Below are 24,849 nucleotides of genomic sequence, written 5' to 3' on the forward strand. Positions count from 1 at the left end.
GTTCATCCTTAAATCACTAAATTACTCGAAGGGAACGGCATTTAATAGGTTAAACAGCCCCTGATTGCTATATTTTCCACTCTCTCTTTGTCTATCTCGATGAAACATCTGCAACATCATTTTCCGGAACGTGTAAACTTGTGTGTCATGGCGGTTTGGGGACTAGGTACACTCAGACCGAGTTTGCGTGCGTTCTTAAGTGTGTGCGTGTGTGTGTGTGTGTGGGGGGGGGGGGGGGTGTAATTGAATTGTGTATCAACTGGCACTCCCGTCCACCTTCCTCCTCCCCCTCCCGCCTTAACCCCGTCAAGCACCGCCCATCTCAGCTGCCGTCGTTCCATCGATGCAACGCCCCTCGTTAGAGACAGAGCGGAAGGAGTGAGTGAGCGTGTGAGTGTGAGCGAAAGAACGAGGAAAAAAAGAGTGTGGGCAGACGGTGTGCCGGGAGAAAGACAGCCAAGTTTGGAAGTGACCGAAACCAGAATTTTGGTTGAGTTTTCGAGACTAGAACGAGGCTCCATTCAAAGCGATCGGCGCGCGCCAGTTTCCCTCCCTGATACTGAGTGATCGGAGCGGGTAGAGTAGAAGCGGCACATTGCTCTGATGATCATGACGGCAGCTGTCGATATGAAGCCGACGTTGACAATCATAAAGGCTGAAAAGATGGACGGTGAGTCGAATTATTGAAGTTGTTTTTAAACAATACATGTGTGTGTCGTGCGGCTGGGTACGGAGCGCCGGTACATCATATCCATTCGTTTGGCGCTAATTACCAGGCACATGACGTTCGTATTTCAGTTTCACGGTTGCTCAATGTGGGACTCCGCTTGAGAAAAAATGCAATCATGCCAGCGCATTGGACAATGACGCAATCATAGAATAGCATCTGCTTCATGGTGGAATTAATCATGTTGTGATCTGAGAGACGTGAGACCAGGATGCTACACTGGGAAAAGTTCGCACGCCCATTTGACGTCTTAACTTCTTTCCCACGTCCATGTGTTGTGCGTTGCTTTTATTTTGAGTGTGAATTTCACTCTCGCTTTGATCCCAATCGAGCTGCGTGTTTATCTCCAGCTTAACTCTCATCCTTGACCCCGCCAAGGCTGCTGTCAGCAAGGGAGGCTCTAGCGTCCCCTCCATCACCAACTCCCTGGTCCTGTCCCTCCCTCCTCCCTCCTTTTAGTAGCCCCATTCTCTTAGCCGCTTGGCTTTTTGAGGCGGGCTGAGGTGATGAATCTGCAGTGTTGAGGTTTGCCTATCTGCTGACCCTGCTTGCCTGGAACTCTTGGCTTACTCCAGGGGCAATCCGGGGAAAGACCACAACTGTTGTCAGCTAGGTTTTAAGCCTTGTGGGTTTCACTCGCTTTGTGTGTGTCTGTTTATTTTTAGGCATTTGCATTATTTGCACTTAATTGCAGCTTTTAGCCTCCTGTGCCTTCGCAGCTCAAATGTGGTTTTTAAAAACTGACTTGGTTTGTGTGAATCATGTTAAGTCGGGCCTGACTTACTGCGTCCTTGTCAGTACCCGTGTCGACGTTTCATTCCAGTGATCGTGTTAACACAGTGCACGTTATGTTGCAAAAATAATTTAGGCTTACGCAATGCTGTACTTGAAATGAATGCATCCTCTTGTGCACCTACAGTTTACTATCTTAAGCGTTAACTAAAGTGTGCTAATTAAAAAAGTAAAAGCGTCCTGCTCTGATTGAGAACAATGGGCCTAAATTTCCCAAGCAAAAGTAGCAGAAGAAATTAGCCTGAAGATGCAAAGGCATAATTTCAACAAAGCTCATTTAAACAACCTAAAAACAAATCCTCACCGGTAAGGATAATAACTTAAAACAACTACACTTTTTGGATGGCACAAGGGCTTGTTCTGTGGCCACCTGCTTTCCCAGAACACCTGCAAGCACATGTTGCATATCCATAATGTTAATAAGCTAAATGAGTTCATAGGCTATCCATATATTTTTATTTATATTTCTATTTCTGGCAAGTGTGAAGTTTCAATCTAGCCAAAGTCACTGAGCTCTCTCCAGGGGTGGGAACTCAAAAACTGTCGAGGTCAAAGGGGCATCCAATGAAGGCCAACATTGCATTTTTGTACTCCCCCAGTCATGTAATCAGTCCCTTATTAAGCCAAGTTACAAGAGTTGGAATCCAACACAGATTTTGAAATGGTCTACAGTGGAACCTTTGAGATCAAACCCAATTTGTTCCTGGACACTGGTAAACTTCTGGTTTGTTCGTATTGCTATAGAAAAGAATAGAAACTGAAGAAATCCATTTTAGTGTGAAACTGTTGCCGTGAAAAAAAACTTGACTCTACATGCATTCATTTAAGTTACATTTCAACATCCTTAAAGTTCAGAGACATGAAATGTTTTCAAAGTGCTGACATTTTGAGCACAGATGATCAACTCATAAGCCGTTCCGAATTGAGACTCCCAAATTATTCGATATACAGCTCGATGGGCGACTGGGACATATGATATAATTGACAGTGACATATGAAGACGATGAAGGCAACGTTGCGTAAACGTACGTGCACATCAAAATAAGTGCATCACTTTTAAAATGCAAACATAGCATATTCTACTTTTTTTTTTTTTAACTTAAGTAACGCGATGGTCGGTCAGACACTGTGGATGGGCTTCGATGCTCACTGAGCTGAAAACTTGCCTGACGTCATCATGGACAGTGAGTCAAACTCTGCAATTTATTATAAATAATTCAGATTGCAAGAGCCCACTGTTGTAATAGCCTGGCATAATATTTGTATGTTAAAATAAGGCCCGTCAGTCCAATCCAAGGTCCATTTTAAGATATGGCCATATTTTGAAATGGAAGTCCTTGGAGTTTTTCTCCAATCTAATATTGGAGAACGTTGTCAGTCAGTTCCAGTTTGGAGTGAGCAGAAAATTCCAGCTGTCTTGGTTAGGCATTAAGGTCAGGGTTTAGCGAAAGACAGGAATGTTCCTGTTGATCATGCGTCATGCATGGTGGCATAGAGGAGCAGGAGTTCAGACGGCAAACTTTTATCTGATAAAAATGCTGCGTTCAAAGTGGCATTCCGCTCATTCGTCTTGAGAAACTTTTTAAGACGTCCCGATTCTTCTGCTGTGCCTCCCACTCTGGTATGGCTTAGGAGAGTTATGCCAGAGCGCTGTTTTGCGTAAGATTCCTTTTCGCTTTGGTGTCTTTGTGTCAGCACTTTTTGTAGTGTGTGCTGTGTAATATATGCCATAGTTAGCTCGTACGCGGCCGCCTGGCAGCTGTGCAAACATTGTTTGGCCGATCAGAGTTTTGTTTGATGTGGTCTGTCAATGAATTGAGCCAATTAAAGCTAGCCATGCCCATGTTTTTTTTTTCCATTATTGTCTATGTTACAGTTTTGCCAAATAGGGAACTAAATGGTGTACTGAATCAAAGCCCTTTCTAGGTCAGTATGTCCCCTTTATGTCACGTGTCACCCTCAGTCGATCAGATGATCAGTCATTGAATTGAGCGGGCAGGGCACAGTGATGAAATAGACATTTGAGCTTTGATGTTGTTATAATTCTCTGGAACAATTATTTTACGAGACGTCGCGATGACGACTGTGAATGACTACTATGTTTCCAAAGATTTAAGATCTTGCAAATACAAATAGAAAATGGTTTACAGATTGACCCACCTTACTTTACAGTTCAATGTGACATCAAGTTGGCATTTCCTTCATTGCTTCCTTGTTCGGCCTGTCATCTGCCGCGTTGCCCGCATAAACATGTAATCATGACACTTAGTCGGGCCCTATCTTAGTTTCCCGAGCGAATACAAGCCTTAATCATTGCTTATAAAACTTAGTCATAAAGCAAGGCGTGTTACGCCAGCAGTCTGCTAAATAGCAAACATATGGTGTGAGCTTGGGGAAGGGGTGGCGGGTTTTTGAAAGAGCCAAAGACCGCGCGAGGTGCGGCCAACTAATGGTTCCGGCGGCTTATCAATATGCTAAAAAATTAAGATGAGAAGTGTCTGCAACCTGTCTTTTTACTCACACATTGCACAACTGAAGCACTGGCGTGAAGAGAAAACATGTGGCTTGGCAGACGAAATAAAACTAGCTTTTCAAACTATTTCCAATGCTTTATACACCCACCCACTCAATCCGCTTTCTCCCAATGTGTTCCTCTGACTCCTTCAGTTTCACACCCCCTCACCTTCATGTAGTCTGTAGTCGGCCCTTTGCCTCCTCACTGAACGTGACGGTCGGTCTACATAGTATCTGTTACACAGTCGGGTGGATCTTTAGGATTTTGTTGGTTCTGCTTCATGGCTCCACATAATCTTGACGTTGGCGTCGCGCATTCCACAATGTACTGTGCCAAATGTAAACAATGCCATTTTGGCAGGACAGAAAATAATCTTCCCATTCCAGTCAGAATGGTGAAAGCATATTGTCGTCAGAGAGGAAGCTTTGGATGACACGTCCCCTCTCCTTTTGTCTGATTTACAGTATTTACACGGGGGGTGCACATGGCCCTAGTGCCATGTATTCACTACACTCGAGCAGTCGCTTGAAGTAGTTGTATGGCTGTTGGCCGGCTAATAAATGAAAGGGAGTTTGCAAACTTAGACCAGAGCTGAGAGACGATTTAGCATAGCATTTATGCTAGCCTGACGCTAGTACAACACAAAAGATGGATATAAAATGGGACTAAAGAGAAGAAAAAAAAAAACGTCACGATACGATTGTTGGCCATGGTATGACTAAACTAAAAAGGAAATCAGCTGCGCTGCCATACATTTCACATAGTTAAGTGAATATACTTTGATAAAGACAACGAGCTACATACTCAGTCTAAATGCACGCAAGTTACCATTTTGATCAAAATGGATGTTTCATTTGTTGGACTATGATGTGTTTTTTTTTTTTTTTGGGCAAAAGTGCAATGAGTAACCCATTCGAGTTGATCTGGCCACTAATGTCAATAACATTAGTGGATGTAGATTTTGTGTAGGACTCCGAGCCCTCGTAAGAATCCAACCTGTCCGTCTTGCGCATGCGTCTCATAATGTCCTTAGCATCAAAGTCAGATGTGAATTCACTTGCTCAGCATGTTGACTGATAAATGCTAATTTTATCATTGCTGTCCATTGTAAATCCTTCTGCCGATATCGCTACTCTTCTGCCAACATGGCGCTGTAAACAAATGCACACGAGGGGGTCAGTCACACGACATCCATAGGACCATTGAGGCAGGTTCTATTCTATAATAGAAATTTGCTTTCAGTTTTAGTTCGCTGTCTAGGGAGCCAGCTGGTTTGTTTCGCCACTTGGGCCCATGCTGCTGATTCAGATTGCTACATAGTTTCCAGATTTTTGTTCGCTTGTTTCCTCTTTTCCAAGTGCTTTCTGCACAACACCTGCTCACACAGTGTGCAAGGTTTTTGGCAGAAGGTGAGCAAGTGGACTACAACTGTAGAGAAGCATTAATGTTGGACTGAATGAATGGCTTGCCAAACAAACCTGATAAAGAAAGGCGTGTTTGGGCGGGTGGCTCTGTCAAGTCCAACTCTTTGCTGCCTCATGTTTAGGTGGTTGTCGTGAAGTAGGAGAAAAATATTTTCAGGAGGTCAATAAATGTCAAGATTTCTATTTTTATTTTTGTAAAGACCGCAAGACATTTTGAGAGAGGACATGCTTTTGTGTGAGATGTTAATCCTTGCTTTGTGCGATACCTGAAAACAAAATTGCCTGAACAAATTGCTCTATTTGGGTGTTGTCGCACTTCAACAAAGTGTATTTGACTGTATTCTGCCTAACCGAGTCAAATTACTTGGCAAAGTCTTAAGTACAGTTTATCCTAGACATGTCAACGACTATTCAAAAGACATTTTTCCCCAGTGGTGTTTTTTTTTTTCTTTTGGTTTCTATTTTTATTAATTACATCAACTAACGACATGGCATGCGTCTCAGTTATTTCAGACGTTTTCTCGGACCGCGTGATACGTACTTTCTACATCAAGAGAAAAGTTTCTGGCTTCCAAGAAATTGTTCTAGTGTTTGTTTAATGCATATTTACATGGTCAGGTGGTCACATTGTGAGTCAATAGGCAACAATTTAACAAGACGTGGTCATTTGTTTTCACGTCATGACCAGTCACACTGATAGTGTGACTCGAATGCACCCCCCAGCACCCAACACTTTCATGGGATGAGTCATAGAGAGACAACAAGAAGCAGATTTTTTATCGTCCATGATCAATTCAAATCCAACCCATCTCGGATTGCAAAACACTTGAGTGGTAATTTTCCACTAATCTGACGGACTTGCTTTGAAACTTTTATGAGCTCAGCTGGTGAGCTTCAAAAAACACTCACATGTATCTTAAAGCAAAGCAAACTGAGGGATGTTGCCAGATGTTTTAATGCTCCTAATAGCCACAGAGTCGACATCGAGCCTGAAATAGAAAAGTCGTTAATCTGGTGCTGAAGCAGTCTTGCCACTCAGCCTACTAGTCACGTTTGGTCACATAAGAGGAATATAAGAAAGCTGGGTGACATACATTAGTGATTGTAATACGGAGATGGAATGTAAAGCATGTGGGATGAAGCCACTAGTATGGGGGAGGCATTTATTTATCAAGTATCCATCTGTAGCCCATAGTTTACCTCTTGCGCATGTATACTTTCCCACCACTAGGACTTGGGTCTCGGTTTAGTCAAGAGGAACGGGCGGGGGTGATCATTTGACTGCCACAAATAATGCACACTTGCATAAGGGACCCGGTTGCACAATGTTTCAGTTTAGATGAAAGAAACAGGCCATGTTTTGTGGAAAAATTGCAAAACGCAGAGTAAACTGTTTGTCAGATGGATCGTCTGTTTGGTTTAATGCCCAAACAGTCCCAGAGCATCTCCTGTTTGTTTACAACGGCGACGGGGGCCTGTACTCAAACCACCTGCATTCTCCAGTGGAACAACTGGATGTTTTTTTTTTTTTTTTTCCTGCTTGGTGTGGGAAGATGCTTGGTAAAATTCTAAATATTGAACTCAGTGGAGTGACATTGACAGCAGTGTGAGATGGTGAGGCCTATATTGTGGGCAAATTGGGGAACTACAAAGATTTTATTTTTCATTTTAGCTCGGTTCAACTATTAATTGTAATTTTATAGGTGACAAATGACAGTCTTTACGCTCCTTTAATTTTTTTTTACTTAAAGAAGAAAAGAAGGTTGAGTGATGTACTGAGTGTACTACCGAAACTTGAGGCACACCTAAACCACAGGCCTTTTCACACATTGTAGACTCAGAACTTTGCTTATAAGCAGTTCCGCAAGCACATTGGCAACCACATCATGCTGAAAGTTGTTTAGTTTCCTTTCCTCACTTTTTGCCGCAAAGCAAAAGTACCATCGAACTCTGCGTGAAACGATGTCTAGCGTCCCTTAAGGCCCAAGGGCAGAGGGTTAAGCAGGAGCCAATCGCACTAGCACATCGTAAGCTGATGTGATTTCCGAGACTTATGGAGAGGAAATAGAAGGAATTGTGTGTCAGCCGTGTTGTATTAGTCTCACTTATTGTCTACTTCAGTAGCCGGAGTGTCTGCGGTGGTGATGATTCGGGGCCGCTCCAGCTTCATTGCCAATGACAGATGTAAGCAGGAGTGGCCTCGTGCTGCACAGCCTCGACACACCACCACAGGCTTGTGCTCCAACAGGGCAGCCAAAATACAGTGGTTGCTGTCTAAGAATAAAACTACGGTTTCAGCATCACGGTCTGTGCAGGAGGCGTGGTCCGGCTTTGTGTTTCAGATGTCGCCAGCGCCGTCCGTCCTGCTTTGGGAGCAGTCTGGCCTTCATGTCGATTTGAGCTGGTTCCACACTTTTATGACCGGTCCTTGGAACCGAGATGGAAATCGAAACAGCTGACTGAACAAGCAGCGCTCTTAAAACCGGAGTGCCGTGCCGCCCTCCTCCTCTTGCTCCACTGTTGCCCTCAGCCGGCACTTCATCACTCTGCGGTGCTGAATGGGCTCCCTTTTAGATCCGTCGGGTGTATGAGCCCATGCTCGCAGACCATGGGTCCTGATAAGATCTCCGTCAGACGTTCTCCCAGATACGACTGCCGCCTGTGGGTAGATGCACATCCCTTAAAATACCAATTGTAAGGCTTTGGCATAAAAACTGAGGCATCCTTTTTTTTTCTGCTGCAACTAGAACTAGATGCATCATATGGGATATTCGGAAATATTGTGGTGGAGCTTAATTATCTGACCTATACCTGAACCCACAACTTTCCCTAATACCCACAGCAAGTGAATACGTAGCCACAGAAAATGGACTCTTAAACTGTTTTTTAAGAGCAAGGAAAAGCATCAAGGAGCTGCTTCTCACACCAATCCACAGTCATTCACTGCATAAACTCTGTAAGGCTAATTATAGTTCAGTTGAATGATTAAAGGCATATTGTCCCATTGTATGGGCTTAGTTGCATGCGATGCTTGTATCATTGCATCACAAGAATGGAAGCTGCAGTTTGGACTTTCATGAATGAAGCGAGTCTCCAACAGAGGCTGCGAGATGGCACAGATCCCACAGTGATGTCACACCAGAGACGCTAAAAAGCCAGGGAGACTTGTGAGACCTCCCGTTCATAAGATCGTATTACAGGCTGGTGACTCATCTTCCCCCCCGCCCCATACTAAGCGGTCCTGAAGCAACCACCTCCTCAGGATGTTCCCTGGCTATCCTATTCAGCCGTGCGCTGCTCGTCTCTCTTGTCGAAGCAAAGACTCCAAAAATCTACAAAACGGTGACATCACTTTTGCGCTCAAGATATTTATTTCAGGTGTGGATAACGACTTTTTTTTTTTTTTTGAAGTTTAGCAGCTTTAAGTCTTTCCAGAACCTTTGCTAGTTGTTGAGAATGGGCTTGGCTGGAAAGTCCGCATCTTTTAAAAGTGCACCGCACGTTTGTGAGACTCCCTTTGTGAAAAGAGCACAGGCAGCAGTCTGCCCGTGACTCGCATATCGGTGAGAGAGGCGTGGTTAATCAATGCCTAAATGACTGATTCACCGCTCAGAATAGACAACATATAAAATGAGACCATTCTATATATTCTGCAATGTATTTTCCACCCGGAGTCTTGACAGAGCCACTCTCGCGTTTGTAAGCTAAGTGGGTAGAACCACACCGTCTAATGTGGAAAGTGATGACTTGTGGATGCTTGAACTCACTTGACCATTGTGTTTCTAATGGGACTCGCAGGCCCTGAAATCCTATCAGGGCATCATTTACGAGATAGCACCTAGAATGATGCTAGCATAGCCACTGTCACTAATGGATGCACACTGCACATTAGCTCTCTGCCGCAGATAAGTTTCACGTGAATCATTCTCGGCGATGCTTCTTTTTTTTTTTTTTTTTTTTTTAAAGCACTTGAGTCACTTTTTAGCCATCAGTAGAGTGATTACCTTCATCAGAATGTTGTTACACTACAATGATAGGTTACGATAAAATTGTATGCATTCAATACAGAATAGCTCAATTTGGCCATTAGAAATGTATAAAGTATACACTCCAAATATCTTTGTAGCAAATGTCCTGACCAAAGAGTGAAAGTGGCCTGCAACCAATTGGAAGACTGCTGGTTTGAGTCGGTTTTAAGCATTTTTGAAAAAGACACTCATCCCCAGTTACTGTTAACGCCATTGTTGCCATTCCTAATGTCATTATTTAGTGGGGGACTAACGAGGGATGATCTTCAGGATCCAAATGCAAACAAAAGAACGTCCTCCCACTGCACTCGTCGTGCGTTTACGCTCACCATAGCTCTCATGTTTCTCGCATCAAAGAGTGGGTAATGGCAGCTCTTAGTGCCGTATGTCTTTGATGGAGGATTTGGTGTTAAAGTGGGCACAAGTCTTCAATCGCAAGTTACAAGTTGTAGCGGCTGATAAAAGCATACGGGAGGGGGGTGGGGGGTCTCAAGCAGTTGGAAAGTGCAGGCAAACCCGACTCGATCCACTTTAAATAAAAAGCCACCCATCGCCGTGGCCTTTACATCAAAGCATAGACCGTCTGAGCCCCAATGCCATCTCAAATTGCAGCAAATGTGACATTTCGCCAGTTTTTTTGGGGAGATGAGGAAAGCACGTTTTTGTATTTTGAGTCTGCATATGTCGCGCAATACTGTACTAACAATTTATCCCCAAGTAAAAATATGCAATCGGAAATGTGTGTTGTCAGCTTATATGAACCCGTAACACCCGGATATTTACTCTTAATTGCAGCAAATTATATATGATACTGACTTTGAACATTATGATCACCACCATGGCCATTCCACAGGTATACCCTTTTTTTCGAGATGCTACGAAATCACATACATTTTAGGGGGTCACTTATTTTGAGGATAACAACTTGGAAAAAAAAAAAAGGCAGACCGAACTTTACACAGACAGAGATTGGTTACATGGGTGAAGGGAGGGAAAGTTGCTGTGAATTCCAGACTGGGTCGAGACGTCAGTGAGTGGTCATGGCAGGCATACACCATTTTCATGCACATTGCTGGAAGATAAAACCACCAGCCCAGTGGAAATGCCTGAACATGTTGGTTTGATGCTGGTGTGACAGTTTTTTTTTTGTTTTTTTTTAAATCAGCAGTTTGCCTTCTTGCCTGGCTTTCGATGAATGTCACCTCAAAAAGCAACTAGGAATTGGGAAACAAATAAGAAAACCTTTCCTGGATATAATGTTATCTTCCACGCTTTTCAAGTTCAAGCTTATTTGTTTGTGATAAGCCATCCATCCATTTTCCGAACCGCTTGATCCTCACTAGGGTCGCGGGGGGTGCTGGAGCCTATCCCAGCCGTCTTCGGGCAGTAGGCGGGGGACACCCTGAATCAGTTGCCAGCCAATCGCAGGGCACACAGAGACGAACAACCATTCACGCCCACACTCGCACCTAGGGACAATTCAGAGCGTCCAATCAGCCTGCCATGCATGTTTTTGGAATGTGGGAGGAAACCGGAGCACCCGGAGAAAACCCACGCAGGCCCGGGGAGAACATGCAAACTCTACACAGGGAGGCCGGAGCTGGAATCGAACCCGGTACCTCTTTACTGTGAAGTCGATGTGCTAACCACTGGACTACCGGGCCGCCCATTGTTTGTGATAAGCACATGATGAAAAGCTTGCACCTCTTAATTATGTGATGTATTTAGTGTTTTTTTTTTTTTAATCCAAAACAGCAAGCAGAATTTTAGTTTTTTTGCTTGTTAATCCCCCTACGGGCACCCTTTTTCTGATTTGCCAAGTATTTGTCCAGTTATTATTATTAGTTAATTTTGTTTTTTTGCAGTCCATCCTAGTAATCTTGGTAGCCGTTGTTCCTTTGTCATCTCCCTGGTTGGACTGTGTATCCCACACTTCTTAAGTCTGGTCAATCTAATTAGATGAGCGCGAGTCATCAGGCACTGTTTAAAGGCATCAAAGAGAGTTCTGTTCCCCACTGGGTGCCCACTGGCTATGAGCGGAGAACAGTGAGCATAGTGTCTGACTGAGACCCTCAAGATAGGTCACCCCCCCCCCCCCCCCCACCCCAACTTGGCTCGTCCTCGCCGACAGCCTAGATGACATCATCACCTCAATCTCTTGACCCCTGACCCTTCCCAGGGTTTGACCCGATGCTCGGTCTGGCGACAGTAAGTCCACTGTGTCGGGGCAACATTGCAGGAGGGCTAAGAAGGGGTCATCGTATCACTGATGGGCACCAGGCGTCGGTATCTGCCCACCCACCCAATATTTGAAGGTATGCGCCGTCGAGGTTGGCCTTTGGTCCAAGGGCAAATAACATCTTGTGTTTATTTGCGAGCAGAACACCGGGTGAAGAACCTTTGATACAGGAGACACTTACACATTGCGTGTGCTTCCCGAAACAATGCTTCATCAAATTCTGTTGAATCAATGAGTGATAAGCGGTTCGGAACATGAATGAATGGCTTGTTTGTACATCGGCGATCAAGGGGGTGTAGTAAGACGCAACGGTGTGATGTTCAATGTTTTTAAGATGAGGATGTTGTAATCATTGTTATTTACAGTCACGTGTATGTTTGCAATGCTTGTACAGTTTTTGACAGAAGCTACCTGTAAAGTTTCAACTTTATTACGTGATTACAATTCGCAATAGACTTCATCAAAGTATTTTTGCAGAGTATTGTCGAATTCATTCCTCTTTGTAATTTGTGCTTTGGCAGATCCGGAGTGTGGAGATGTTCCGCTGCTAACTCCCGGAAGTAAAGAGATGATGTCCCAAGCTCTAAAGGCTACCTTCAGTGGCTTCACCAAAGAACAGCAGCGACTGGGTATTCCCAAAGGTAGAGTTGACTTGTACACCGATGAGTTGTTAAACGCGGGGTTCCCAACTGAACCAAAACTGAGCCCTAAAAACCACAACGGTGCCGTATACAAGACGTCTTATCCTTCCGTAGATAGCGTGAAAAAACATGGCCTCACATTGGGTGCGTTTCATTTCAGGATAAAACTGCAACATCCTTTGAATGTAGACAGCAAAGTAATTACGTAGCGCCGTAATTGAGGCCAACTGCAGCGACTGGGTAACAACAGTCCTGCTGTCTGGTTTTGGCCAGTGGAATTGTACAGGCACTCCATCATTAGCTTCTGCTTGTTTGCGGCCACCGATGCCTGACGATTTGAATGAAGGGGACCGAATGCGGCCAGTTCAATTCAGTGACAAACACCAGCAGGTGCGGCAAGATCGTGCTGGAAAATTCAGCTGTCCCGACTGTTGGTAAACGTTTGTGTCAAATGCGCAAGGTAAAAACATTCACGGCAATCCCTGCTTTTCTGATCCTCTCTAGACCCCAGACAATGGACGGAAAGCCACGTAGCGGCGTGGCTAACGTGGACTGTGAACGAGTTCAGTCTGAAGAACGTCGACTTTGACAGATTCTGCATGAATGGCGGCAGCCTGTGCGCCATGGGCAAGGAGCGCTTCCTGGACTTAGCGCCTGATTTTGTCGGCGACATCCTTTGGGAGCATTTAGAAATGCTTCAAAAAGGTAAGATTGCTATTTTCTTGCACAGAGGTTATAAGGTTGATGCTAAAACGTCATATGTGAGAAACCAGCGCAAGGGATGTGATCTTTTGCTTGTATTCATTTAATCGATATTTGCGATCGTAACAGGAGCCAAACAGGAAGGCACACATTGGCTGAGGTCATTCATATTTAATAATGCTGCATGCAGTTACGTGATACATAAAATCAATGTCGAGGTCACTGACGCTCAGCAACTGATTCTTTATGTATTTTTCATGAAGAAGACACAAAGCATTACCCCAACAACGGACTGACCTCCAACTTCCAGGAATCCCGGTATACCTCAGACTACTTTGTCAGTAAGTACTTGCCAGGCATGTTGAATTTGCCCTCGATGCAAAGCGATACAGTGTAGGTTTTTCAAATCTTTATGTGCTCCTAAAATTTGTAATCTTGTCTAAAACCTTTGTCCTTTTAATTACGTTCTATTTTTCACTCTAATTCAGACAAATATAATGTCCTCGTTTAACTGCTCTGACGTCATGCGAGGGCAGCAGGCGGCAGCAGTGGAAAAGGGTCTTAACCCAGATAGCAACTCGGACGGTTTCGTGCAGCACAGGCAAAAATTCCCCTCATTTTGAATGATAGCCAATCAAAGTAGATGTTAACCGCTGCCTTAAAGTTCATGTTGATTGATGAATGTTTTTCTTTTTCTGGTTTGTTTTGTTTACGTAAAAGTCTTGTTGTGCTCTTCTCGAATTGCTGATCATCGAAGGCTCGGCTGGGTCCGCTTTGCGTTATCTGCCGCAGTTGTTGGAGTCGTCCCATGAAGGATGATCACACCGCTTGCTCAAAAGATTCATCTCACTCCTCTGTTTTGCTCTTCCCTTTCCTGTTCTGGTTCTTCTCTGCTCCCGACCATCTTCAGGCTACGGCGTTGAGCATGCCCAGTGCGTTCCCCCCTCTGAATACTCGGAGCCCAGCTTCATCACAGAGTCCTACCAGACGCTTCACCCCATCAGCTCAGAGGAATTACTGACACTCAAGTACGAGAGCGAATACCCCGCTGTCATCCTACGGGACACGCCCCTCAATCCCCTGCAGGGTGACTACTTCTCTGTCAAACAGGAGGTGGTATCCCCTGACAACATGTGTGTGGGACGTCTGAGCAGAGGTGAGGGGGGGTCAAGCGTCGAAACACATGGAATAGATTTGAGTTGAGATTGGTCTGCATGGCTTTTTCGTGCGCAGATTCCTGTTTTGGTCTTTTCTGAAATGTGCACGAGGTGTTTGTGAGGCACGTCAGTGGGGCTTGTATGCGTGTCATTGCTGTTTGAGTGCATCCGAGTATGCCGATGCCACCAGAAGAGATCATCGGGTCCTCTGGTTGGTTTGTGGTCTCGGCAAATCTGCTTTTCACAACGGTGCTACGTCGAGGGCACTGATACACAGAAACACACCACGACCTGCCTTTACACTTCAAAACAAAAACATGAATACTGTAGCTTTTTTTTCCTTTCCTTTTGTTCATACTATTCCTTCGTTAATCTTAAAATGAATCAAATACCCTAAGGGAGTGTGCAAGTTGGCGGTTTGGAATTTTTTGTTTCAATGGAGGTTTTACGAAGAGTCATTCTTAGTCATTTAAAAAAACAAAACCAAATATGTTTCCATCAGCTGTAGTTGAAGAGCTGTGCGAGGTGGCATTTAACCCCAAGCAAACGCGCAATTTAGCAGGGATGACAACACGTGTATATAAGGTAACGCTTGGATTGTTTCCTCAGTTTCTACCGATAAGCAAGTGTCTTGTGTACTGTACAAATTCCCCCTCCCCGGCGCAATGTACAAGATCCAATCCCCGTGCATCCCACACACCACATGTTACTTTTGAGCAGCGCATTGTGCACCGGTGGGAAAGTATTTTTGCGGCTCGGCTGATATCCACACGTGGCTCCAATTTGGCCAGTCAAACATTTCGGCATCAATCAAGGTGCTGCATTATCTGTCATTTGTTAATGACTTACCAATGAAAGGCGGCCCCTTATCTTTCCCAAGCCCACAAATAGCGAGGCAATTTGTGCGACTGTCTACTACCGGCGTTTGAAATGAAATCCAAATAGTGGTTATACAAGCGCAACGAGGTGTAAAAGGCAGAAGTTGAACCAAACAAAGGACTACTGTACCGAAAGTGAGGACTGTGGTGGTGTGTTAAAATGTTTCATGATCTCAGGCCGAAAACTAGCTCATTATCTATCAAGGTGGAGACACGTTCACCAGAAAGTTATAGTAGGTTGGCTTGCCCGAGTATGGTCCGGGTTGGCATCGCTACTCAGGGGTTTTTATGCCTTCTGCGACGTGTAGGCGGCTTAGCTTCATAAGTAGTGTTAAAGAAAGAAAAGAAAAATATCATGCTCCCCCCCCCCCCTCATTTCGCTGTGCCTTGCCATGTCTTTTTTCTTTTTTCTTTTTTAATATCAGGATCATTAGGGTATGTGTACAAATTTGGTGTGTTTGTGTGCATGTGAGTGTGTGTGTGTGTGAGCATTGTGGGGAGAGATATATTTGTGTATGTTGAGGGGACGGCGGTCCTCTTTTTAAATTGTAAGTTTGAAATGTTTTCACCGTATAGCACTTAAAGTTGCTTTATTTATGTATGAAATGTGCTATCTAATCAAAGCTTGATTGATTGATTGATGCTACCGTGCCACATAGTGACATTACCCGGAAATAAGTGACCTTTTTTTTTTTTTTTTCAATCAAGCAAACGTATCAGACAAGCTTCATCTATTCCACCAACAGGTCAACGCTAATTTTCGGCTCGCTCATCAAGAGCAGCTCTAAAATTAAAGCGATGATGCTTCGGCAAACGTTTAACAGTGTCTACATCCACCCGATACGAGGGTACTACTGCAACAGACATCCCAACACCAAGGTTCACATCAGATACTGTATTTTGAGACCCTTTAGAGTAGAAATGCAACAATGGAAATATCACAGAAACGAACCATTTGGAAGAAAAGGGCTTCAAGGAAATGGGTCAGGATTGATTAGAACGCAATGCGATACTCTTTTAACCTTCCCATTTCTGTGCAGGTAAGCTGGGCGGCCAGGACTCTTTTGAGAGCATCGAGAGCTTTGAAAGCTGCGACCGTCTGACGCAGTCCTGGAGCAGCCAGTCGTCGTTCAGCAGTCTACAGCGGGTACCTTCGTATGACAGTTTCGACTCGGAGGATTACCCCACGGCGTTGCACGGCCACAAGCCCAAGGGCACCTTTAAAGACTATGTGAGGGAACGTTCGGACCTCAGCAAAGACAAACCCGTCATTCCGGCGGCGGCACTTGCAGGATACACAGGTGAGCGGTTTACGATGAAATCCTTTGAAAAGTTCAACACTACTCTATTTTATATTCCTACCGGACCGGCAACGAAAGGATTCCTTTTGCCTCCACAAACAGCTGCTTTGAAAACACCACAATTTGTGAGAGATTTTGCCTTGATTTCTGAATTGATGGCCAGAAAAAGACTCATGAATTGTGTCTAATGGCTTCAAAACACTTTTCTTTTGGTAATTGTACATGTACTTGAACCTATAATGAAATAATACAGCGAAAATATAAATAATATGATGAAAGTAACATGACCCAGTTCATTCTTGTCAAAGGAAGCTTTTTCCAAGCCTGCCCATAGCATCCGATGCCCTTTATCTCCTCCTTTTCACCCAAGAAATAAAAGTAACCACACTCATATAGACGAAAAAGCACAAAATACGGAGCGCTTGCGCAGTCATTTTTTTTCCTTGCTGTCTCGATTTTGTGCACTTCTAATCGCCCTTTTTATAATCTGCAGCCCACATCTCAACCTACATTTTCCAGGTTGTCTCAGCAACGCCGCTGAAACTGAAATGATGCCTGCCTTCGTACGCAACCAGAGTCAAATTATCGCTTCATCTTTTGTGGCATTTGCAGAGGCAGATAATGTAAATCTTCAAACTTCCTCTGATGCAAATGTAGTTCAAACCTACCAGTTTTGGCCAACGCTCAGCCACCTGCCCTACATCTTGTATAAAAGTCTCTAAACCTAAAAAAAAAAATGATGTTGGGATGTTGTCCATCCATCCATCCATCCATCTTCTACCGCTTATCCGGGGCCGGGTCGCGGGGGCAACAGCTTTAGCAGGGAAGCCCAGACTTCCCTCTCCCTAGCTACTTCTTCCAGCTCTCCCCGGGGGATCCCGAGGCGTTCCCAGGCCAGCTGGGTGACATAGTCACTCCAGCGTGTCCTGGGTCTTCCTCGGGGTCTCCTCCCAGTGGGACATGCCCGGAACACCTCACCAGGGAGGCGTTCAGGAGGCATCCGAATCAGATGCCCAAGCCACCTCATCTGGCTCCTCTCGATGTGGAGGAGAAGCGGCTCGACTCTGAGCCCCTCCCGGATGACCGAGCTTCTCACCTTATCTCTAAGGGAGAGCCCGGACACCCTGCGGAGAAAACTCATTTCGGCCGCTTGTATCCGGGATCTCGTTCTTTCGGTCACGACCCATAGCTCGTGACCATAGATGAGGGTTGGAACGTAGATCGACCGGTAAATTGAGAGCTTCGCCCTTCGGCTCAGCTCCTTCTTCACCACGACAGACCGATACAACGTCCGCATCACAGCAGACGCTGCACCGATCCGCCTGTCGATCTCTCGCTCCCTCCTGCCCTCACTCGTGAACAAGACCCCAAGATACTTAAACTCCTCCACTTGGGGCAAGATCTCTCCCCCGACCCGGAGGGGGCACTCCACCCTTTTCCGACTGAGGACCATGGTTTCAGATTTGGAGGTGCTGATTTTCATCCCAACCGCTTCACACTCGGCTGCGAAACGCTCCAGTGAGAGTTGGAGAGCCCCGTTTGAAGGAGCCAACAGCACCACATCATCTGCAAAAAGCAGGGATGCAATACTGAGGCCACCAAAACGGACGCCCTCAACGATGTTGTGTTCAACATAAATAAGAAAGTCTACAATAATTTGCAAAACATGTTCAACTGATATTTAATTGAATATACTCCAAGGACAACATATTTAAAATTCAAACTGATCAACCTTATTGTTTTGAACCAAAAAAAATCATTAATTCAGAATTTTATGGGGACCCGGGACAGGGTCATGTTGGCCACTGTGTTACATCACCTTTTCTTTTAACAAACGCTTGGGAACTGAGGACACTAATTGGTGAAACTTTGTCGATGGATTTCAGCTGTTTCACATTCGTGGGTCTCCGTTGTCATATTTTACGCTTCATAAGACATTATGCATTATTTCTAATGCCAAATGCATTTTCAATGGGAGGCAGGTCTGGACTGCAGGCAGTCCAGTCTTGTTCCCACACTCTTTTACTACACTGCCACTCTGTTGTCTTTCTGGGTGTTGTTGATAAATGGCTTTTGCTTTGCATGGTAATTTTAAGTTGCACTTTCGGATGGAGAACTGAACTGTGTTGCCCGGCATTGCTATTCTGAAATATTCCTTCACCCATGTGGCGATATCGTTTACACGTTGATGTCGGTTTTTGATGCAGTGCCGATACCGATTTTTGATGCAGTGCTGCCTGAGGGATCAAAGGTCACGGGCATTTGATGTTGGTTTTCGGCCTTGCAGCTTCCATGCAGTGACTTCTGGTCTAACTCGAAACAACACAAAAGAAAAAAAATTGATCTTAACAGTTGCTGAGCCGACTGAAGTATTTTTAAGAGTAGAACATTGCCAGCATTGAAGGGATAGATAATCAAAAACTTTTCATTGTCAAGCAAGTTACACGACAGCTTCAAAACACATCTGAATGTAACTTTTAGAGGGTAATTGGACATCTACTTCAAAAGTGTCAATAATAGTTCAGGAAAAATGTTTTCAGGTCGTCATAATTATAGAAGAATGAGATCTCACTATTTGTGCTTTACAAATATGATGAATATATTACTGGAATAAAGCTAGCGACTCATTTGGATGCAATGCAGTTCTGCCCCACTGCATAACCGTATCGTTTAACCAACATTGAGCATCATGAGGCTTTATTTTCATACAGCCGTGCACAAGCTTGAAGTGGTGACATGATACGCGACACTATTTTGGAGGTGGCCGCACGAAGAAAAACCTAGTCGACATCTCCATGGTTTCCTCTGACTAACCGACATTTCAACAGCCACCTGCACTACAATCTGTCAGCCTCGCATCATCTTGAACACACTTCATCTGAAATGCTCACAAGCGTAGAAAACATTTTACACGCCACAGAGCTATTTTGCATGAAGCTGTTTGTTCTGGTGGCAACAAGAAAATATAGAAAGCCCTTGCAGATGCGTTGAGTTTAAAATATTTGCATGGGTAATGGGACCCATTGGCACTTTTGACAAGGGGGGGGGGGGGGGGGGGTGCGGTGTGCCCAACATCAAGAAAGTACCGTTTAAGTTATAAAGTGTGCAGTCACACAAATAAATGTTCATTCATTTATAAAACTCACACAACAGTGTAGATGACTGCTTTTGTTTTTTAATCACCGAAAATTCAGAGAAAGTAAGTTGAAGAAAAAAAAAATAATTCAATAGTGCAACTTTTTTTTTTTTTTTTTGCTTGATTGCTCTTCAAATAACCATAACTCGTCACCATTGGCAATATTTTAGCCCCGTAGCCTGTTTGCCAGTGATACTTTGTTGGATCAAATTTTCCATTTTGGTTGGGTGACGGTCTGCTTATGTGAAGCCTCACTGTACGCCTTTTCAGTACAAGGCCATTGTATGATATTTTTGGAAACATTTCTCTTTTCATAAGAAAAAAATGTAGTCTGCGTTTTATGCACGAGCGTGGCCATTTGCTGCTGAAGGGCCTCGCTGTTGCAGCGGCAGACGTTGGAATGTGAGTCAAAGCGGTGAAAGAGAGCCAGTGTTTGCACCGTATGCGTCTTTACCGCACTCAAGCCCAAGCTGCATGCTCACAAATGTCATGTAAAGTGTGAAACCCGCATGCTTTGTTTCCCCGAATATTTCTTTTTTTGATGTTCTTTTTTTTGGGTGGGAGCAGGGGGGCGGGGGTGTTGCTGTGGCAGCGTGTGCTGCATACGCAGGTGTAATTTCAACATGCACGCCTCGGCAGCAGGTGGGTTAGTATGTATATACGCTGAAAAGCCACAACATCAAAGTGTGCTGCAGTCTTGCACAGGCAAGAAAGCAGTCATTTCTTTAAAACAGTCTTTGTTCTGCTTTCACAACCCCCCCCCCCCCCCCCCCCCCCCCCGCCGCTTTAAGCCATCAGCCTTCAAGCGGTTATCGCTTTATTCCATAATAAATTGTAAACCTCACATCCAATTTGTATTTCGCGAGTGGCCGATTACTCCAGACGGGTCATTTTAAACAAGTGATTTCATCGGTGTAGAAATCTGTCGAAAGAACCGCAACTTGTCTTAAGATTCCGTATGAACAGGGTCGCTGCCAGATGAATGAAAACACAATGGAGGACATTTTAGGGAGGACGTTGGTTGCTTTGGGTTCGGGCTGCCTCAGACGGTTGACTTTCAACACCCTTCTGACCCATATGAATATTTTGAAGTGCATGAAAGAAGCACATTGTAGTCCACCGTCAGCCAGAGGTTATATTGTGACTTCTCTTCTTTCTCAGTGCATCGCACTTGAAATGAACGACTGTACATTGCTGTGCGGCAATGAAATACTTGATGTATAGTTTTGCAAAATGCAGCCTGGCTTGGATGCTTTTCTTAAGGAAAGTCTTGGTGTCATGTCACCTACCCCAGTGTCCAGATGGATGTCCAATACAAGGGATTGCTTCCACGTGTAGAACGCAGCCACTGCTTGCCAGAAATTCCGACTTGAATGTTGTAGATTTGGTCAGGGTATAAAAAAAAAGGATTTCGAGGAGTACTTTTGCCCCAAAAATGGAACACTTTGTGTTTCTCGTGCGGATTGCAGGCACAGGCCCCATCCAGCTGTGGCAGTTTCTCCTGGAGCTGCTGACCGATAAGTCTTGCCAGTCCTTCATCAGCTGGACAGGCGACGGCTGGGAGTTCAAGCTTTCCGACCCAGATGAGGTGAGAGGTTGCGACCCCGCTGGTCAGGGGCACACGCCCTGGGAGGTCCTAAGTCGTTAACCACATGAACAAACGCGGCTTTTACTTTGCAACAATTCTTGTTTGGCTCCATGACGGTGATTGTAAAAGATGCCGGATTATTCTGCAGAACAATTCTTGCTCTGCAGATTTTGTCGTCTCGTTTCATCTTTGCAATAGCGTCTCACGTCCTCCATGCCGTAGTGTGATCACGCTCAGAGCGTAACACAAGATGACGTCATTCCAGATATTACTCTCTGATGATATTACCCTGGATGCAAAACATACGCTGTAATAATTTCATCATCGTGACCGCAAATCCTAATCCGCTCATCCCATCATCTTTAGGTGGCTCGCAGGTGGGGAAAGAGGAAAAACAAGCCCAAGATGAACTACGAGAAGCTGAGCCGTGGCCTGCGCTACTATTACGACAAGAACATCATCCACAAGACGTCGGGGAAGCGCTACGTGTACCGCTTTGTTTGTGACTTAAAAAGCTTGCTGGGCTACACTCCCGAGGAGCTGCACGCCATGTTGGATGTAAAGCCAGACGCGGACGAGTGAAAGTCCGCACAAACATAAGCAAGACAATGAAGCCACCTGGACTGGCACTCATTAAGTGAGCTTAACAAACATTTATTTGGGGTGGGTGGGGGCGGGCAAAAACGTGTTTAATGACTAAACTGGTTTTGTCGTCGTAGTGCTCTTGGATGAGGTTTGAACAGGATACAAAGCCAAAATTGCGTTGGGGGTGTGATTATATATATTCTGCTAGTATTTTTTTTGCAGATGTAGGTTGCACCGTGCTGGTGGAGCACAGGACAAGAGGACCAAGACAGGCAACTGTTCATTTTGTTTTTGTTTTGTTTTTTCCCCAGCTTGGACCAAAAAAAAAAAAAAAAAAAAAAAAAGCGTCAATATGATTTAAGTATTATTTCACTGATGCTGACAGCAGCCAATGCAACCCCATCAGTGGGCGTATAAAGTACATTGTAAAATGTATCAACAATGAAGGTAAAAAAAAAACAGCGGAACCGAACAAGTCTAGCTGTCGAAAACCTTTGAGAAGTTTGCTGACGGGATTGCACGGCGCGAGACTCATACCAAGAGTGTCTGTGAGACGACTGAAAGTAACCGTTGCTTATGAAACTTTTTTTGGGGTGTGCTTTCCTGTATTGACTGAAATTCTTGAGGTTTTTTTTTTTTTTTGTGCAAATACCAGCAGTATTAGCAAACGTTAGACAATCATTGCGGGGAAATCTATGGTTGTTTTAAAGTATATATTAAAAAAAAAAAATGTCTGTTCACTGTCGTTTTCAGCAGTGTTTGATTAGTCGTCACAGGTAATGTGTAGTTGAGGGACGAATGCTCCGAATGTCTGAAGGCAGATCGCGGATGGAGTGTTGAGTTTGGAAAGAGTGGATAAGAGAGAAAGAAAGCTGCAAGTGTCAAATCATGCTCTCATGAGAATTTAGTTGGATTAAAAGCTAATCGCACTCCACAAACGAAAATGCTTTTTTTTTGGGGCCAATTTATTTTCATTAATGTAATCCAGCTCATCATTTCCTGTCACGTGTTTTTGATTCACATTTCTTACAAAACATTTTGTCTGTAGTTTATCTGCCAAGTACAAATGGGCATTTCATTTCATTTTGACTCCAAAGAAACTGAATGTTGAGTTAGTATTTTTTTGGTGTGTGGTTGGGGTATATGTACAGTATATATTTCCTGTGTGGAATTATTAGTGACAGTGATAAAATATTTATTGTTTATTTTAGTTGTTTGGGGTTTTTTTCACACAATCCGCTGTGTGTCAGAATGTTCTGGATCCCCTTGCTTGATACCTCGCTTTTGCCTCAAATGCATCACGATGCAATTCATCCACAACCAATTGCACGCAATCACGCCTAAATAACGAGAAGCTTTTCATTGTTATGCCCATCTCTAAATTTCTGTATGGCACAGTGTACGGTGTTTGGCTCTAACTAGACCCCAAAATTATTATGATTTTTTTTTTTCCGGAGTACCCCCTAAAATATTAATTTCACTGGATTGAGGGGCATTACTTTTGATGGGAAATGCTACTAAATTCTCATGAGAACATGCTCAGGAAATATGTGGAAACTCGAGAATGAGAATAGAGATGAGTTGAAGTTTGAGGGAGCATATGATTCCATCCACTTATGTTTGCGCATTAGGATTCACTGGTTGCAGATGAGTTTGGCAAATGGGCTGTACACTGGCTTTTATGGGAAATGCCAAAGTTGAGCATCATCTTATAAATACAATGTTATTGTTTACAGTAGCTGAATGTTACCCATATTGATGAAAATAGCTTTGGATATGTCTATTTGTACAGATTGTGTTTCATCATGCGCCACAGAGATGTGGATTAGGCAAATAAGCAAGCGACAAAGCCGGAATAACAACCAATAGCTTTGTGAGGTCTTTGGACACCCAATTTTGTGTATGGACCCAAAAGTTGGGAAGACGGGGAGCGTGATTCTCTCACAGTTTTGGAAATGGAAAGGCACACGCGGGCTTGAGCACAAAGACTCATGTATAATTGAGCTTCTCGTGGTCTCCCACTGACTTTTCAAGTGACGTTTCATTGGGAAGATGTTTGTCCAGCCGTCTTAATCTGTAGCACGGACTCCACCAATTTGACCTTCAAGTGTTTGGTTAACAACAGCTACACTGTTATTCCTCCCCCCCCTACATGTTTAAAACACTGTTTTTATGTCGCCTCCCATTTTAAAGAAGCCGAACGTGGCGCTGACAAATTATTATTATTATTTTATTTTATTTTTTTGCAGAATGGAGTTGGCTTTTTTAGTCCCAGGTGCTGGGGGTAAACCTGATGATATTTTCACAATTATTTCAGAGCAATTTCTACTTTCACAGATCTACTGTATGTCTTAAAAGAACGTTAGCTGGTAAATACCCTTAGTTTTGTGGCATATGCATATCGCCCATTTAAAAAAAAAAAAGGATTCAGAAGGAAAACCTTTTTGTTTTCATGTTTTTTTGTATATTTTATATTTTTGTTATGAGATCCTTTTTTTATTGTATTTAGTTCACAAACATTTGAATATTTTTTCAATAATTTATATTTTATATATAAAAAAGGATTTGCAGACATCTGGTGCTTTCATGGGATATTAAAGGTAGCACAGGATTGAACAATGTAGCGTTTTCTTTTTTCTTGTTTTTTTTTTTTTTTTTTGTGAAATATAAAAAATAGATCTGTCTGCTAAAGAAAAAGGCTGATGCTGGCCCATCAATGATTTCTGCTGGAAAGGTTTTATAAACTGTAGCCTCTATTTCTAAAATGTACTTAATGTACTTCAAAAATGTTATAAAATATATGTGAACAAATAATGCGTGTTTCTCTGTTTGCATGGATGGATGGATGTGATGAGAACGATGGATGCGGCTATCCTGGCTGCTCAGTACAAAACGACGAGACTGAGTCATGAAAGATTAGTCACTCGTCCCCAACATAATGTCATGATCCCACATTTCTACTTCAGATGTAGTCGTTATTAAAAGTGGTATATTTTTTTTACACTTGGACAATTACGAATGTTAAAATGTTATTAAAAGAGTACAATGCAATACATTTTTATTTATATTGCGCTTTCAAAGCAGCTGTGGCTGTAACAGAGCACTCGACAAAACAGTTCACATAAAATAAAGCTGT

At 43.7% G+C, this 24,849-nt stretch overlaps 1 protein-coding gene across 2 annotated transcripts; it reads left to right on the forward strand.

Annotated features, from left to right (window-relative positions):
- Positions 1–375: 375 nt before the first annotated feature.
- Positions 376–24,527, forward strand: ets1 (ETS proto-oncogene 1, transcription factor). 2 transcript variants are annotated; one of them, XM_086125319.1, is made up of 8 exons: positions 376–670; positions 12,247–12,366; positions 12,871–13,071; positions 13,332–13,409; positions 13,979–14,224; positions 16,144–16,404; positions 21,010–21,128; positions 21,495–24,527. In XM_086125319.1, the coding sequence occupies exons 1-8, from the start codon at positions 604–606 to the stop codon at positions 21,708–21,710; spliced, it is 1,308 nt and encodes a 435-aa protein (XP_085981445.1). In that variant the 5' UTR covers positions 376–603; the 3' UTR covers positions 21,711–24,527. The 2 variants fall into 2 exon arrangements, with proteins under 2 accessions (XP_085981445.1, XP_085981446.1); XM_086125320.1 differs by lacking the exon at positions 376–670 and adding an exon at positions 11,654–11,801.
- The last annotated feature ends 322 nt before the right edge of the window (positions 24,528–24,849 follow it).

The sequence above is a fragment of the Hippocampus guttulatus genome, chromosome 12, assembly GCF_054856545.1.
Source record: "Hippocampus guttulatus isolate MCC_2025c chromosome 12, RoL_Hgut_1.0, whole genome shotgun sequence".
NCBI lineage: Eukaryota > Metazoa > Chordata > Actinopteri > Syngnathiformes > Syngnathidae > Hippocampus > Hippocampus guttulatus.